At 36.0% G+C, this 12,157-nt stretch overlaps 3 protein-coding genes across 8 annotated transcripts in view; 1 reads left to right on the top strand and 2 right to left on the bottom strand.

Moving 5' to 3' along the window:
- Positions 1-653: 653 nt before the first annotated feature.
- si:ch211-120k19.1 (uncharacterized protein LOC563199 homolog) lies at positions 654-2,498 on the bottom strand. Its single transcript, XM_043261751.1, has 6 exons — positions 2,307-2,498; positions 1,960-2,100; positions 1,352-1,813; positions 1,149-1,219; positions 1,005-1,034; positions 654-907 (listed from the first exon to the last, which is right to left on the bottom strand). Exons 3-6 carry the CDS (start codon positions 1,803-1,805, stop codon positions 788-790), a joined length of 675 nt encoding a protein of 224 aa, XP_043117686.1. The 5' UTR covers positions 1,806-1,813; positions 1,960-2,100; positions 2,307-2,498; the 3' UTR covers positions 654-787.
- Positions 2,499-2,866: 368 nt separating this feature from the next.
- LOC122360899 lies at positions 2,867-6,542 on the top strand. 2 transcript variants are annotated; one of them, XM_043261734.1, is made up of 4 exons: positions 2,867-3,727; positions 3,852-4,041; positions 4,620-4,762; positions 4,847-6,542. In XM_043261734.1, the coding sequence occupies exons 2-4, from the start codon at positions 3,854-3,856 to the stop codon at positions 6,190-6,192; spliced, it is 1,677 nt and encodes a 558-aa protein (XP_043117669.1). In that variant the 5' UTR covers positions 2,867-3,727; positions 3,852-3,853; the 3' UTR covers positions 6,193-6,542. The 2 variants fall into 2 exon arrangements, with proteins under 2 accessions (XP_043117669.1, XP_043117668.1); XM_043261733.1 differs by having other exon boundaries at positions 2,867-4,041.
- Positions 6,543-6,897: 355 nt separating this feature from the next.
- Positions 6,898-12,157, bottom strand: part of myh14 (myosin, heavy chain 14, non-muscle) — a 33,994-nt gene continuing 28,734 nt past the window's right edge. For 3 of the 5 annotated variants that reach the window (XM_043261723.1, XM_043261726.1, XM_043261725.1), the window contains 3 exons: positions 11,955-12,127; positions 11,562-11,588; positions 6,898-10,435 (listed from right to left, as the gene is read on the bottom strand). In XM_043261723.1, coding sequence (XP_043117658.1) covers positions 10,246-10,435; positions 11,562-11,588; positions 11,955-12,127 — 390 coding nt within the window. In that variant the 3' untranslated portion in view covers positions 6,898-10,245. The remainder of the gene's footprint in view (positions 10,436-11,561; positions 11,589-11,954; positions 12,128-12,157) is intronic. The other 2 variants (XM_043261724.1, XM_043261727.1) reach the window with 1 other exon arrangement.

Here is a 12,157-nt window from a genome sequence, read left to right as displayed (position 1 = left end):
GAGACCGGATTGGTTTAGGCTCCTGTCACTGAAAAAATCGCGAGCTGGTAAGAATGGTTACGTCGAGGTTTGTCATACACAGATAACACACTTAAACATGTACACAAGTACACAGTTTATTTAACGTTTTTTAACTCGTTTAACCAAACAATAGGCCTAAATTAAAATGTAGGGCAAATAGGCAAAAAATAAGCGTAACTAAATTGACTTTTGAAAGACAAGGTGTATTTTTTCTTATATTTTTAATATAAAATATTTTTGTCATATTAAAATGATAAAAAATATTATAATGTCTGTTGTTTCGTCTATGGAAATATAATATATTTTTATATAAATAAATATATACATTAATAAATGCAATAATACCACTGTAGTTGCTCCATTGTTTTATTTACTATTGTTTTATTTCAGTGAATTTATAAAATCTCTCTCCCATGCATAAATCTTGAATGAAATGAAAATTTACCTACTATTTTCTAAACTCAAAATTTTCTAAAAGGTTTTAGATCTTGATTCTTCTGTGTAATGCCCACATATCAAAATCAACAACTGATGCATAGAACCATTTTTTTCTTTTGATAATCCAATTTATTAGAATTTCTGTCATAGTGAGGAAGTAAATATCTTTAGCTAGTCCAACAGAACAAGCAAAATGATGTCATCAGCCAGATTTATTGCATCCTTTATATGAAATATGTACATAGTTGCATATATGCATTGTATGTTGTATATGTTTATTAAAGAAAGTCTATGTTTTGGTGAAAGCTAAGCAGCTGCAGAACAAAGTCTAAGTCAGGAAGTCACTCTTCTGTTGCTTGAAATGACACAAGAAGACAGTCCAGACAAGAGCGACTCCTCCAACAAAAACAGTACGAGCCACTGGAGGGATCAGCGAGAAGTTCACAGCCTGAGGCACAAAGAATGCAATTTAGGGAGAAAATTGGGAAACATCTTAGAAACAGATGAACAAAAAGGATAAACAAATAGACGGATTAATATAATACCTGCATTGTTGACCAATACACTACTCCAGTCTACCGGACAGAGAAAAGAAAATAAATCAGTGTTTTAGAAATTGATCCTGGACCTTAAACATTTACATTTATGTTGAATTCTTCTAGTGTTCTTCCATTGTTCCATGCGGCTACCTTATAAGAGGTCCAAAATTTGGTTCTCCAGTCTTCAAGGGGATCTTCTGCACCCTCCAGTGTGCTCAGCCCTTTAGAAGCATAATAAACGCGTTAGTAAAACATTGGTAACTATGAATTAATACGCACGGATATTCACGCATTGATTTTGTTCGATTGCGATAGCAGAAGTCGAAGTATGATGAGAAAACCCAGGTTCTCACCAATGTAGAAAGCACTTATTGTCATAGGAGCTGCAAATAGCTGGTCCAGAAACACTTTGAGCGACACTCTTCCGATCCCTCCTCCTGGACACATCCTCTCTAATCCACGTAGCCAATGATAATTGAAGTTGGCATGAAAGCAGAACCCAACCAGGGCCACCCGAGCAGTCTGGGCCCAGTCGATCCTGTGAAGCTGTGGAGCTGATGTTATATTTACTCTCAAATCTTTTTCATTCCTTATTTTGCTATCATCATCTATCTTTGCTTCTCCAGTCATAGCAAATTCCTCAGTAGAAGAGTCGCTGGAGGCATCTTGTCCCGCTCTGTCCGGTTCGTCCTGAGCTTTTCCCAGCATGCTTTGCTGAATGAGGTCAGCTGTGGCAAAAAGCGCTGTGTATCCCACCACATTGGAGATGTACGGACGGGATTTGAACAAAACCCATGCTCGGTTCATGATGATCACTAACAGGGATAACAAAGATTTTAGTTAAAGCAAAGCACGCACATTGGCTTGGCCTGATCTAAAAGCCATTTCACCTAAATGTGAGGGTTTTTTTCACATCGACAAATATCAACGATAGAAAAATGCACTGCTTATGGTAACTCACCATGTAGCTCTCCTGTTTACAATGAATGGCAAATCACAAGGTTCACTTTGTTTGATCTCTCTGACTGTTTTCTTGTGAACAAAGCAGGCTGGTTGGTCAAACGCAGACCAATCGGACTTGTTTGTTCTGTGGTACAAAGTTCTAGAAGCGAGAATGAGTGTTTATGATAACCATTATCAGTCAGTGAAAGAATGTGAGAAAAGAACACATGGTGAGAAGCAGGGAAAGTAAGTGAGGAAGAGGAAGGCATTAAGATAATACTCCATATACGGTTATCTGCTAATGCGTGATAGACATACAAAATTAAATCTAGAAATGAGATGAACAATATGAAGTATGAAGCTCACCGATGTTAAACTTGAGAGAGGTTCTTCAAAACCGAGAGAGAACATGAGCTGCAGTGACAGCAGGCGTGTGTGTGTGTGTGTGTGTGTGTGTGTAGTACTAAATATAGTGAAGAATCTCCTGTCCACAGACCCCAGCTAATCTTAGTACTGAATGATAATGGACCAATAATGATTAATAAGACTAAATTCCAAATTAGATGCTATTGCCAACTGAACATCAGGCTGTTGCTAACTAAAACTTCTGAAAACGAAGTAAAAAAGAAGAAATTAAATATATGCATTAGAAGAAAAACCTAAACTTAAATGAAAAATTTAAATAAAATTGGGAAATGCTGCCATTTGAACTAACTGAAATAAAATACATTTTAAATGAACTAAAATTAATTATTAAAATATATATATATATATATATATATATATATATATATATATATATATATATATATATATATATATATAAACGAGTAATATTAAAATGAAATATATAATATTAAACTGAAAATATATTTTAAGTAATTTAGTAATTTAAAATGTATAAATAGTAGTATATATACTAAAATAACACTGATCTTGGATTCTCATTATATGAAGATATTTTGATTTTTTTTTAATTATGCAGATGTTAAATATTGCTTACTTGTGTGAATAAATGCAAAACTACATTGTGTTGTCATGATGTAAAAAGGAAAAAAGATATGAGAAGAAATAAATAAAAAATAATAGTGAGTAAGTAAAAATGTTGAACTATCCCATTTTAGACATGCTTTACCGTGTGGACATGTTTGGAATTAGTTAAACAGGTCTATTAACAGTTGTCCAACAGTGAATATACGTCACAGCATGAATTCTTTAATTTAGAGTCAACTACCCCTTTAACAAAATGATCTACTTTTAAATCATGTCATATTTCCTGTTCTCTGGATCTTGTTCCATTATGTTGAACGCCCCCATAGATATGTAAAAACAGCACTTTGTCTGAGGACTGAAAAGTGAAGGCAATTTGTCTGTGGCAACCAGCAGAGCTCTCAGGCAGGAGAATGTCTTAATGAGGGTCCGAGATTAAAGACATCAATTAAAGGGCCGTTAAGCGCTTAACCGGTGCGTAGTGTTTGCTAACACTTAACAAGCGCCGTTTTTTGACAATGCACACGGCCCGAACCAGTTGACTTCTAGGTAATTGCTTTTCTTTTCATTTCGCTGTTCTTCTCTTTAATGGTGCCGTCTTGCCATCCTTTATCTAAGCAGACAAAGAATGGCTCGTTCTGTGGCATCATCAATGAATCGATGCCACCCTCCCCTCATCATTCGCTCTCTCTTTCTCTCTCTCTCTCTCTGTCTCTTTCCGTCTCTGTTTTTTGGTCAGTCAGGGTGCATGACCCGTGTTCTTCATCTCAAAGCGGATTCTTACTGAGCAACAGAAGGTAAGCGCTAAATCTTGTGTCGAAATGCTTCTTCAGTTTTGCGTGGTATACGAGCGAAAAACAATATTTTGACTGAATCTGATGTCTCTCGTGCTCATAAATTGTCCTGATTGTGTTTCCAAAGCTATGCGTCCGTCCAGTATTTTGACCTTTGAAGCGGGGTTGGAGTCTGGAGTGCCATGGGGCCGTGATCTTTTTACTTTTGTGACTTCAGCAGCTGGTCACATGATGAGGACCTTGCAAAGACCACGTAAAAACAAGCCATCAAAAAGACAAGTCAATCATCGCAGGTTTCTGCACAACATGATACAGAGGTATGTTACATTGGATCTAATCATAATGTTCGAAGATCAGTTTTTTTATGTTTTATATGTTGTATGCTCATTGAGGCATGCTTTTTTTAAATTCAGTATTCTTTGGTAGTTAACAGAAAGTTAAAAAGTTATTGTTGAAATTGATTTTTTAAAAGGTATTTACTGTTTACTGTATTTCTGTTTAATTGAATGTGGCTTTGTTTAATGAAAGTATCTATTTCTTAATAAAAGAAACTTACCGACCCCAACCTTTGGACTATATTTTTATAAATTTTAATTAATCACATCAAAAATAAAAGTTTTAGTTATACGTAATTTATGTGTGTACTGTGAATATTTATTATATATATGTGTGTGTGTGTGTAAAATATATTTATATATTATATAAGTATATAAAAGTAAATACATGTAAATTTTTCTAAATATATGCTGTATCTGTGTGTCTTTATATATACATAATAAATACATACAGTACACAAACATATATTATGTATATCTATAATGGTTTATAATTACATAACTATGAATAAATGTTAAATTATAAAATTATAATTAATATTCCATTTGCTTCTACACAGAAAATTTGCTGAAATAGAGGCAGCGAATCATCAGCTGGCGTCTGCATTATTTTCAACTGATAAACCCCCTGATCATCTAACTCCCAGACTATCTCACATTGTAACAGAAGTCACAGACCAGTCTCCCAAACCTTCTAAAAAAGGTAAAAGATTTCACTTCTTTTATTTTCAAAACCTGTTTGTTCTGGTTTGTTTCAATTTGATGACTTTTTGTTCTGTTTTCTAAGCTATCGAAACCTTTATAAATGCTGACAAAACCGAAGCGCTTCCTGAACAACAAGAAGATGTGTGTGACCTCTGGACATTGGACAGTCTTTTGGACACCCATGTGGCTGACAAAGGTTTTTCACCGTTCTCCAACAGCAAAGAAACACATCCGAGAACTGAGAAAGGCAGCGAAGCTTTGGAAAACCGTCCTGCCAGCTCAACGGAGAAGGACATCGACTTCAGCTTCAGCTTCGAAAGGCAGTCAACATCTACTGACGTAGAAAGCTTAACACAACTGAACAACAGTCTCCTAGAGGACAGCGTGTCCTCCTGGTTTGGGTCCATTGAAAGAACAAGAACCTGTTCGAAACCACGTCTCACCAAGTACCACGACGTGAAGTTGCTCCCAACAGACGTTGATGTTCAAGACCTGTCACCTCCTTCTCCGGTGATCTCATTATTGTCTTTGGATTCATGTGATTTGGAGGTCCAGATGCTCATAGACGCAGAGCGCAATGTGAACCAAGTGCAAAACGACGCCATCGCAGAGAGTCTCCAAATGGATGTGATGGACGATCTTGAACTCCTGGATTGTTCTGGTACTCATGGAGTGTGGATGGATCACGGTGAAGAGGATGGACCATGTTTACAGGAAGCGTTTCCAAGCTCTCTGGTTTCAGATCTAGAGAACCTAACAGGTTCTGGTGGTGGGACCTCCAACTCCATCTCTAATTTGGGCCAAACGGGTCATGAACTTTTTGCAGATGTTCTCTGCAGTCAAGAGCCACATAGATGTAGTTTCCATCACGATCAAATAAACTACGCCATGAACCACAATAACGTTCTAGAAGAGCGTTTTGGTCAGGCTGAAGCTTGCATGAAGACGAATGGAAAGGAGGATGGTTATTTAGATGCAGATTTTTCTGTCATGGATGGTAATGTTACAAGCAACCACATGTTCTCAGGATTTGAGAGTCAGTTGGACCAATCCAAAATGATTCTTTATGACAGCTGGGAACAACAAGCTCTAAAAAGCTCGTATAAGAACTATACAGCTGCAGATCAGATTGTGACGCAAGGCACTGATGTCAGAAATGTTGTACAGGTTGAGAATCTCAACCAGGCCCAATGCCCGATAACGTGCTGCCTCGAAGGCTTTTGTTATCATGAAGAAGACCCGTGTTTTTACACAAAATTCAGAGGCAGTCACAACTTTGAGGGCGTGGCTAGATCTTTCCCAGCCAAGCTGCATAAGCTCCACCCCACTCCAATTCTGACTCCGCCTCTAGATGATGATTGGTTGTTCAGTAATATCGTGGCAGAGGAAGAGGTAAATATTATAAATAATACATTTGGAAAGTATTGACCAGTCATTGGACAGTAATTGTTCTCATGAATTTCACTGTATCCGGGGATGTTTGATTATTACACTTTTATGATTTTATGATCATTTCTGTGAAATGTTCTTGTCTGTGGTGAGAAAAATGTAATATTTTCTGTGATGAAAACTGTATGGGTATCGTAACATATTGCAAAAACAATCAATTATTTAAATGAATAATTTTAATTTTCAAATTTAAAATGATTGCATTTAAAGGATTTAGTGTTTCATTGTCTTTTGTCCAATATGGTTTAAAAAAAGGTGCTTTATAAGTTATTTATATATTTTATTTTTGCATTTAAATTACATTATGAGCATGAATTAAACTTTGAAATACTGAATGTCTATTTATTTATAAAGTGATTTATAAATTATTGATTTTATTGTTACTTAACACACTTTTAAATGTAAAATTAATATTTAAATATTTATTAATTCATTTGAAAAGTGATTCATGGATTCATTTACTATCAGTTTATTTTATTGTTAGATATAACCATGTTTTTAAACTGTAAACCAATTTTAAACGTTTAACAATTTGTCAAATTCAACCGTGATTTCTATTTTTGGTTAATAAACTGATTCATTCTGTTGGTTTTTAAGTGCATTTCATTTCTTCATTGCAATTTGAAGCGGCGCTTTGCCGACAGTGAATCGATAGTGTGTTAGTGTGAAAATAAACCACACTGATTTCAAAACCAATGGTATATTAAAATTCACCCCAGTCTCAATTCGTCATTATAGCAAAATAAAGCAAAAGATCAAATAAACAACATGGTTAAAAATTCAAGTTCCACAAATGCAAAAGAAAAGCACACAGTCCTCTTCAGAATCACTTCGGATACAAACATGTATCTCAGCTGGAGTTTTAATTCCTTTTCATACATATTCTCAGCTATTTCCATTCATCTCACACCGCTTTAAAGCTGCATTATAAAGCGCAGGTTCAGTATAACAAGGCTCATTTATTAAACCAGAATTTAGGATTCAGAGAAATACGAATTCGAATGCTCTCCAAATGGATTTTTTTGACTTTGAACGGCTCTGCAAATCTGTCTGTTGAATGTACAAATAAATTAAACGACTCATTTATCAGTGACGAACCACATTTTTAGCAGCACTGTTGAGTTTCTTGAAAGGCAAACAGTCAGATTATAGGCAGATGTAATTTAGGAACACGGACAAATACGCAGAATAAAAACAATCTGTTGTACAAGGCTCAAGTCTTTTGGCTCCTATCCTTTTCCTGACCCTTTCAGTCAACATTTTTCAACTAAATACAATTCCATCTTGATTCTAGAGATCAGTATTTAAAACAAAAAAAAACAAAATACACGAAATAATACATTATCGGGGCAAATAAAACAATTCAAGTATCAAAATGTGATCTATATAACCTATTACAGACATTTTACGTACAGAGATGATCTAATACGAAAACCCTGCTTTCCGATTTATTGGACAGATACTGTTGCTGAACCACACAGGTAGTAATAACTGCAGTAATAACAGTGTAATAAACTCTTCAGTGCATCGGGGAATCAAATTGTAATTTCACAGGCTGAACAGATTTTAAATATGTTCTAATACTCAATGGTGACAGACGATTATTCTTCACAGTTAACACTGTTATCGTTTTGAAAAACTAGCGTGTGTAAGTCAAGAGCAGTGCATTAAAATGCTCATCACCGTACAATATCTGAATGATAATATCAGAGACTTATGTATAGTGAAGGTTAAGGAAACTTTCGTTTGTCGTGAATTCATCAATAAAAAAAAAACCCAATCAACAACTGCACTCTAAACAGTATCTACGAGTCGGGTTGCTGTTCAGGGAGACTAATATTGCAATTTATTTATCAAATTCCAGACCTCGTTCTCATTATTTCACTGATTTTCAATGTATTTTCTTCAGATACTACAGGCACCGCTGACATGCACACAGCTAAAATAACGTCCCTTTAGTCATCCATATGCCCCGGATTGTGTGTAACAAACGCTTTGATCCATAAATATTTACCACATTCAAAAATGAACGAACGAACAAACAATCAAACAAAAATACAATATGTCCTTTTGATTAAAAAAAGTTACATCGATATGAGAGAAGTAATAACTAGCAGCCTTCAACCCCTGGGAAAACTAGGCAAGATATTATATATGTTCATGTCTTCCAAGTTCACACCATGACATAGAAATCTTGATAACAGACTTCTCGCTCTTTCCCAGTGTCGAAACCATATTGACGGATGTGTTATTTGAGTTATTCGAGGTCCACTGCAGCTTATTTAGTGAACGTGTTTATTGTTTTATTCTGTCCAGTGTTTCTGACCGAGTGTAAACCCATCCTTGCCCTCAAATTCTCTATCGCCTTATTTTCACTTAAGATTGCAAACTATACAACCGTGACATGTCTATGTGCAGACGAAAAAAAAAAAAAAAAATCAATACAAAACAAAATAAATAGACTGCATACTGGAATTCTCTTATCTGATAAAAATGACAACGAGTCAGTAGTCTGAAACTGGAGCGGATGTGTTAAGACATAAATTAAGAAATCCTAACTACCTATCTAAGTCACTACTAACAAAAGCGTCCCTTTAGAGCTACCTAACTATCTACACACAGTATCTAAGAGGGTTCGATCTGCAGAACAGAGCTTACCCTGAACTTAACAGGGAGGTGAACCGATGACTAAAGTCTGAATGAGATCACAGCAGGTATATTTTCAAATATCTAAGAATTGTTACCGTTAAATCTACATGGAGGTGAAATCTGTCAGCTTTGGCTGCTCTTCTTTTGTTTTCTGCTATAAGTCCGGTATCTTTTTGACCTTTTATGTGTTTTTTTTTCTTCCTGTATCCTCCTTTTTTTTTTCTTATTCTTATGGTCAGGTTATGGCTAAGATGTAAAAGCTATAATGGACGGCTCAAATTTGTAGCATATTAATTTAATTTAAAGCATTTTTCTCTTTCTCACTTGTACAATCGTAACTTTGTGCGTTTAAAATGCCATCTATGGAAGCCCCTTTTTACCTCAGAGTAAAAAATAAAAAAAGATAACAGCGACATAAAGTGACAAAAGCTCATCTGCACTTTTAAGGAATTGCTCTCTAACTCTAATTTTACCGGTTTAGTAAATCTGGCCCGTAACGTCATACTGCATGATAGAAAGACATTAGGTAAAATTTTTATTTAATTTTAACAGTTAGTGGAAACTCGCGATGTAAAGTCCCAACGGCGAGATTTAAAATCACAATGTGGGATGTAGTCACATTTTGAGATATAAGTTATAAAATTGCAACTATAAAGAAACAAACTTGTCGCCTTACTTTTTTCTTCTTTACTGAGGTGGAAACAGGCTTCCATAATCATCGTCTCTGCCTAATTACGTTGAACAAAAAGCACTGTTGTCTATTTATCCGAAGTAAACTATCGCTTTTAAAAATTTAAGCACAGAGATATTCTAAAATACTGAAGAGACATCCTTGATCCTTTTCAACTCTCAATTTCTTAAAACCTTACATTATTTTAGTGAGAGAGAGAAAGTTTCCGAGTGCTTTGAGGGTTTGATGGCTTGTGCGAGCACAGATGACGCGTTTTAGCCTGATCGTGGATCATCTGCGTAATACCCGATGGCCTTCGATTGCCATCGACATGCAAATTTCTCCTAAACACATGGCTTTTGATTGATTGAGAGAGAACTTGAGATGGCCGTCATAATTTCGCCACAACAAGCCTGATATACTGCACCCATATACAGTATTTGTATTTCCCAAAGAATGCTGGGAAATGTGATATTTATTTCTCTAAAAACTGCAGTCTTTACTCACTGCTTGCTTGGTTTAAATAGTACTACGAGAGTACTGCATCAGTCTTTTTCCATCTTGCATGCTAAACCGTTCATTTAAAAATCAATAAATCACATTAACTAGTTTCAAGTTATGTGTGACAGCACGGATGTTCTGTTATGTGTACGACTGCAAAAGCTATGTAAGTTAAACCAGGAAAACTGTCCATCTATGACACTCTCCCCTTCTTATTCAGCGTCTGTAAGGCTGTACGGAGGAGGGGGGCCCAGGGCGTTGTCTGAGGGTGTGGGGGTCCCCGGCGGGCCGCTGGACGGGGTGGGAGAAGCACCTGGATCCTCAGAATCAGAGTTCTCCTGAGAAAGGTCATCCACCAGAGCTCTGCGGCCAGCACGCATGGAGATAGGGAGAGGAGCTCGCCTGAGACACAAACACGGGAATAGACAATTAACTTCAAATTCATGCACAAAATATAATACACATATACAGTGTCCCCAAAACAATAGATATGCATTCGAGACAAAATATCAAAGCAAGTTTTGACTTTTCAAGACATTTTTTACACTACAGCTGCCTTGATCAGAAGTTATTTGGCAATATTTTTTACAGTATAATAACCTTTTGTTAAATGTTTTCTATTAAAATGTTATCCTATAAACAAAAAAAAAAAACACACAAGCCAGAATTATGTCATAACGTATCAAAAACAAAATTTTGCTTTGAAACAATTGTCATATAAACAAAACAAAAGCCAAAACGCTGTTAAATTTTGTCAACATTATGTCAGATATTTTGTTTTCAATTATTTTAAAATGTTTTTTCTAACAAGCAAAACAAACAAAACTCAAGCTGGATCGTTTCTGTCAAAACATTTTGCTTTAAAACAATTGTCATATAAACAAAACACAAGCCAAAATACTGTTTAATAACATTTTTTCAGTTGTTTTGTTTGAAATACGTCAATTATGTTTTGTTTTAACATGTTTAATCCCATAAAAAACAAAGCAAGCCAAAATAGCCTATTGCTTCAAGACATTTTGTCCAACAAACAAAACAAGTTAAACAAAACGAAACTCAAGCCAAAATACAAAGTGCTAAGGTTTTTGTCAGATATTTTGCTTTGAAACATTAGTTCCTAAAAACAAAGCAAAACAAGCTTTAGTATTTATTTTTATATCGTCGTCCAATACAAAGATACAAATTACGTTTTGAATTACGACTTAAATGTCTAAATACATTTTGGGGTCACTGTTTATGAAGTGGAGGAAAGAAAGGAAAAAAGGACGCTGAAAGAGTGAAACTAAGACCATGATTGGTGGAAAAGAGAATCTGCGATTCATCACCATCTATAAACAGGAAGAGACCCACAATTCAGTGTAGTCTAAGCAATTTTTATATGCTTCTGAATAAATGCCTAAGAAAAGGACACCTACACCTCTATGGAGTCTCAACAGGGCACCTCTACACACCACCAGAATCAAGAGGAGAAAGGATAACTGCTCAGAGAGGAACATAGAGCGCACGATGGGCACACATGAAAACCTACTGTTCTGACTTCTGCCGTTCTGTGATGCTGAGTTGAGTGTTGAGACACAAATATAGATGGACACACAATCAGACACATTAGATGAGCCAACGAAACATGCACATACAGTGAAAAAATGGTGACATGCCGATATATTTATGTATGAACAACAGAATGACTGGATCTTTCGCTGCCCTATAAACACGAAATGGGGCAAGTTTCACACAGAAACTGGCAAACGTTACAGTCACAGCCAATCAGAGCAGATATTTGATACATACTGTAAAAAAAACTACACCTAGTGACTAGCAAAATGTCTTGTCATGGTCTGAGCTGCTTGTTGCTTTTTTGCTGTCTGGTTAAAACACTGTAGATTTTTTATTTAATACATGTCATAACCATCCTCATCATTACCTGAGTTGGGAGCGGAGCGTGTTGAGCTCGCGGTTCATGCTCTGCATGCTGTCACTCATTTCCTCCAGCTCTCGCTGTAGTTTCCTGCGCTGAGCGTTGGAGCGAGAGTTCTCTTCCTCCACCTCCTCTAACTGCCTCTTCAGCTGACGAAGACGTCCCATAGACTTATCCAACTACAAAAAGAGAGATTTCAGAACTGAACT

Source organism: Puntigrus tetrazona, chromosome 16, assembly GCF_018831695.1.
Source record: "Puntigrus tetrazona isolate hp1 chromosome 16, ASM1883169v1, whole genome shotgun sequence".
NCBI classification, from domain to species: Eukaryota; Metazoa; Chordata; class Actinopteri; order Cypriniformes; family Cyprinidae; genus Puntigrus; species Puntigrus tetrazona.
The sequence above is the reverse complement of the archived record's forward strand: the minus strand, read 5'-3'. Positions and strand labels throughout refer to the sequence as shown.

Coding starts and splice junctions, on each gene's coding strand:
- si:ch211-120k19.1 (XM_043261751.1), bottom strand. CDS start 1,805: ATGAACCGAGCATGGGTTTTGTTCAAATCCCGTCCGTACATCTCCAAT. Junction 1,220..1,351: donor AATAAGTGCTTTCTACATTG/GTGAGAACCTGG, acceptor ATGCTTCTAAAG/GGCTGAGCACACTGGAGGGT. Junction 908..1,004: donor TGTATTGGTCAACAATGCAG/GTATTATATTAA, acceptor TTTGTGCCTCAG/GCTGTGAACTTCTCGCTGAT.
- LOC122360899 (XM_043261733.1), top strand. CDS start 3,809: ATGTCTCTCGTGCTCATAAATTGTCCTGATTGTGTTTCCAAAGCTATG. Junction 4,042..4,619: donor CTGCACAACATGATACAGAG/GTATGTTACATT, acceptor GCTTCTACACAG/AAAATTTGCTGAAATAGAGG. Junction 4,763..4,846: donor TCCCAAACCTTCTAAAAAAG/GTAAAAGATTTC, acceptor CTGTTTTCTAAG/CTATCGAAACCTTTATAAAT.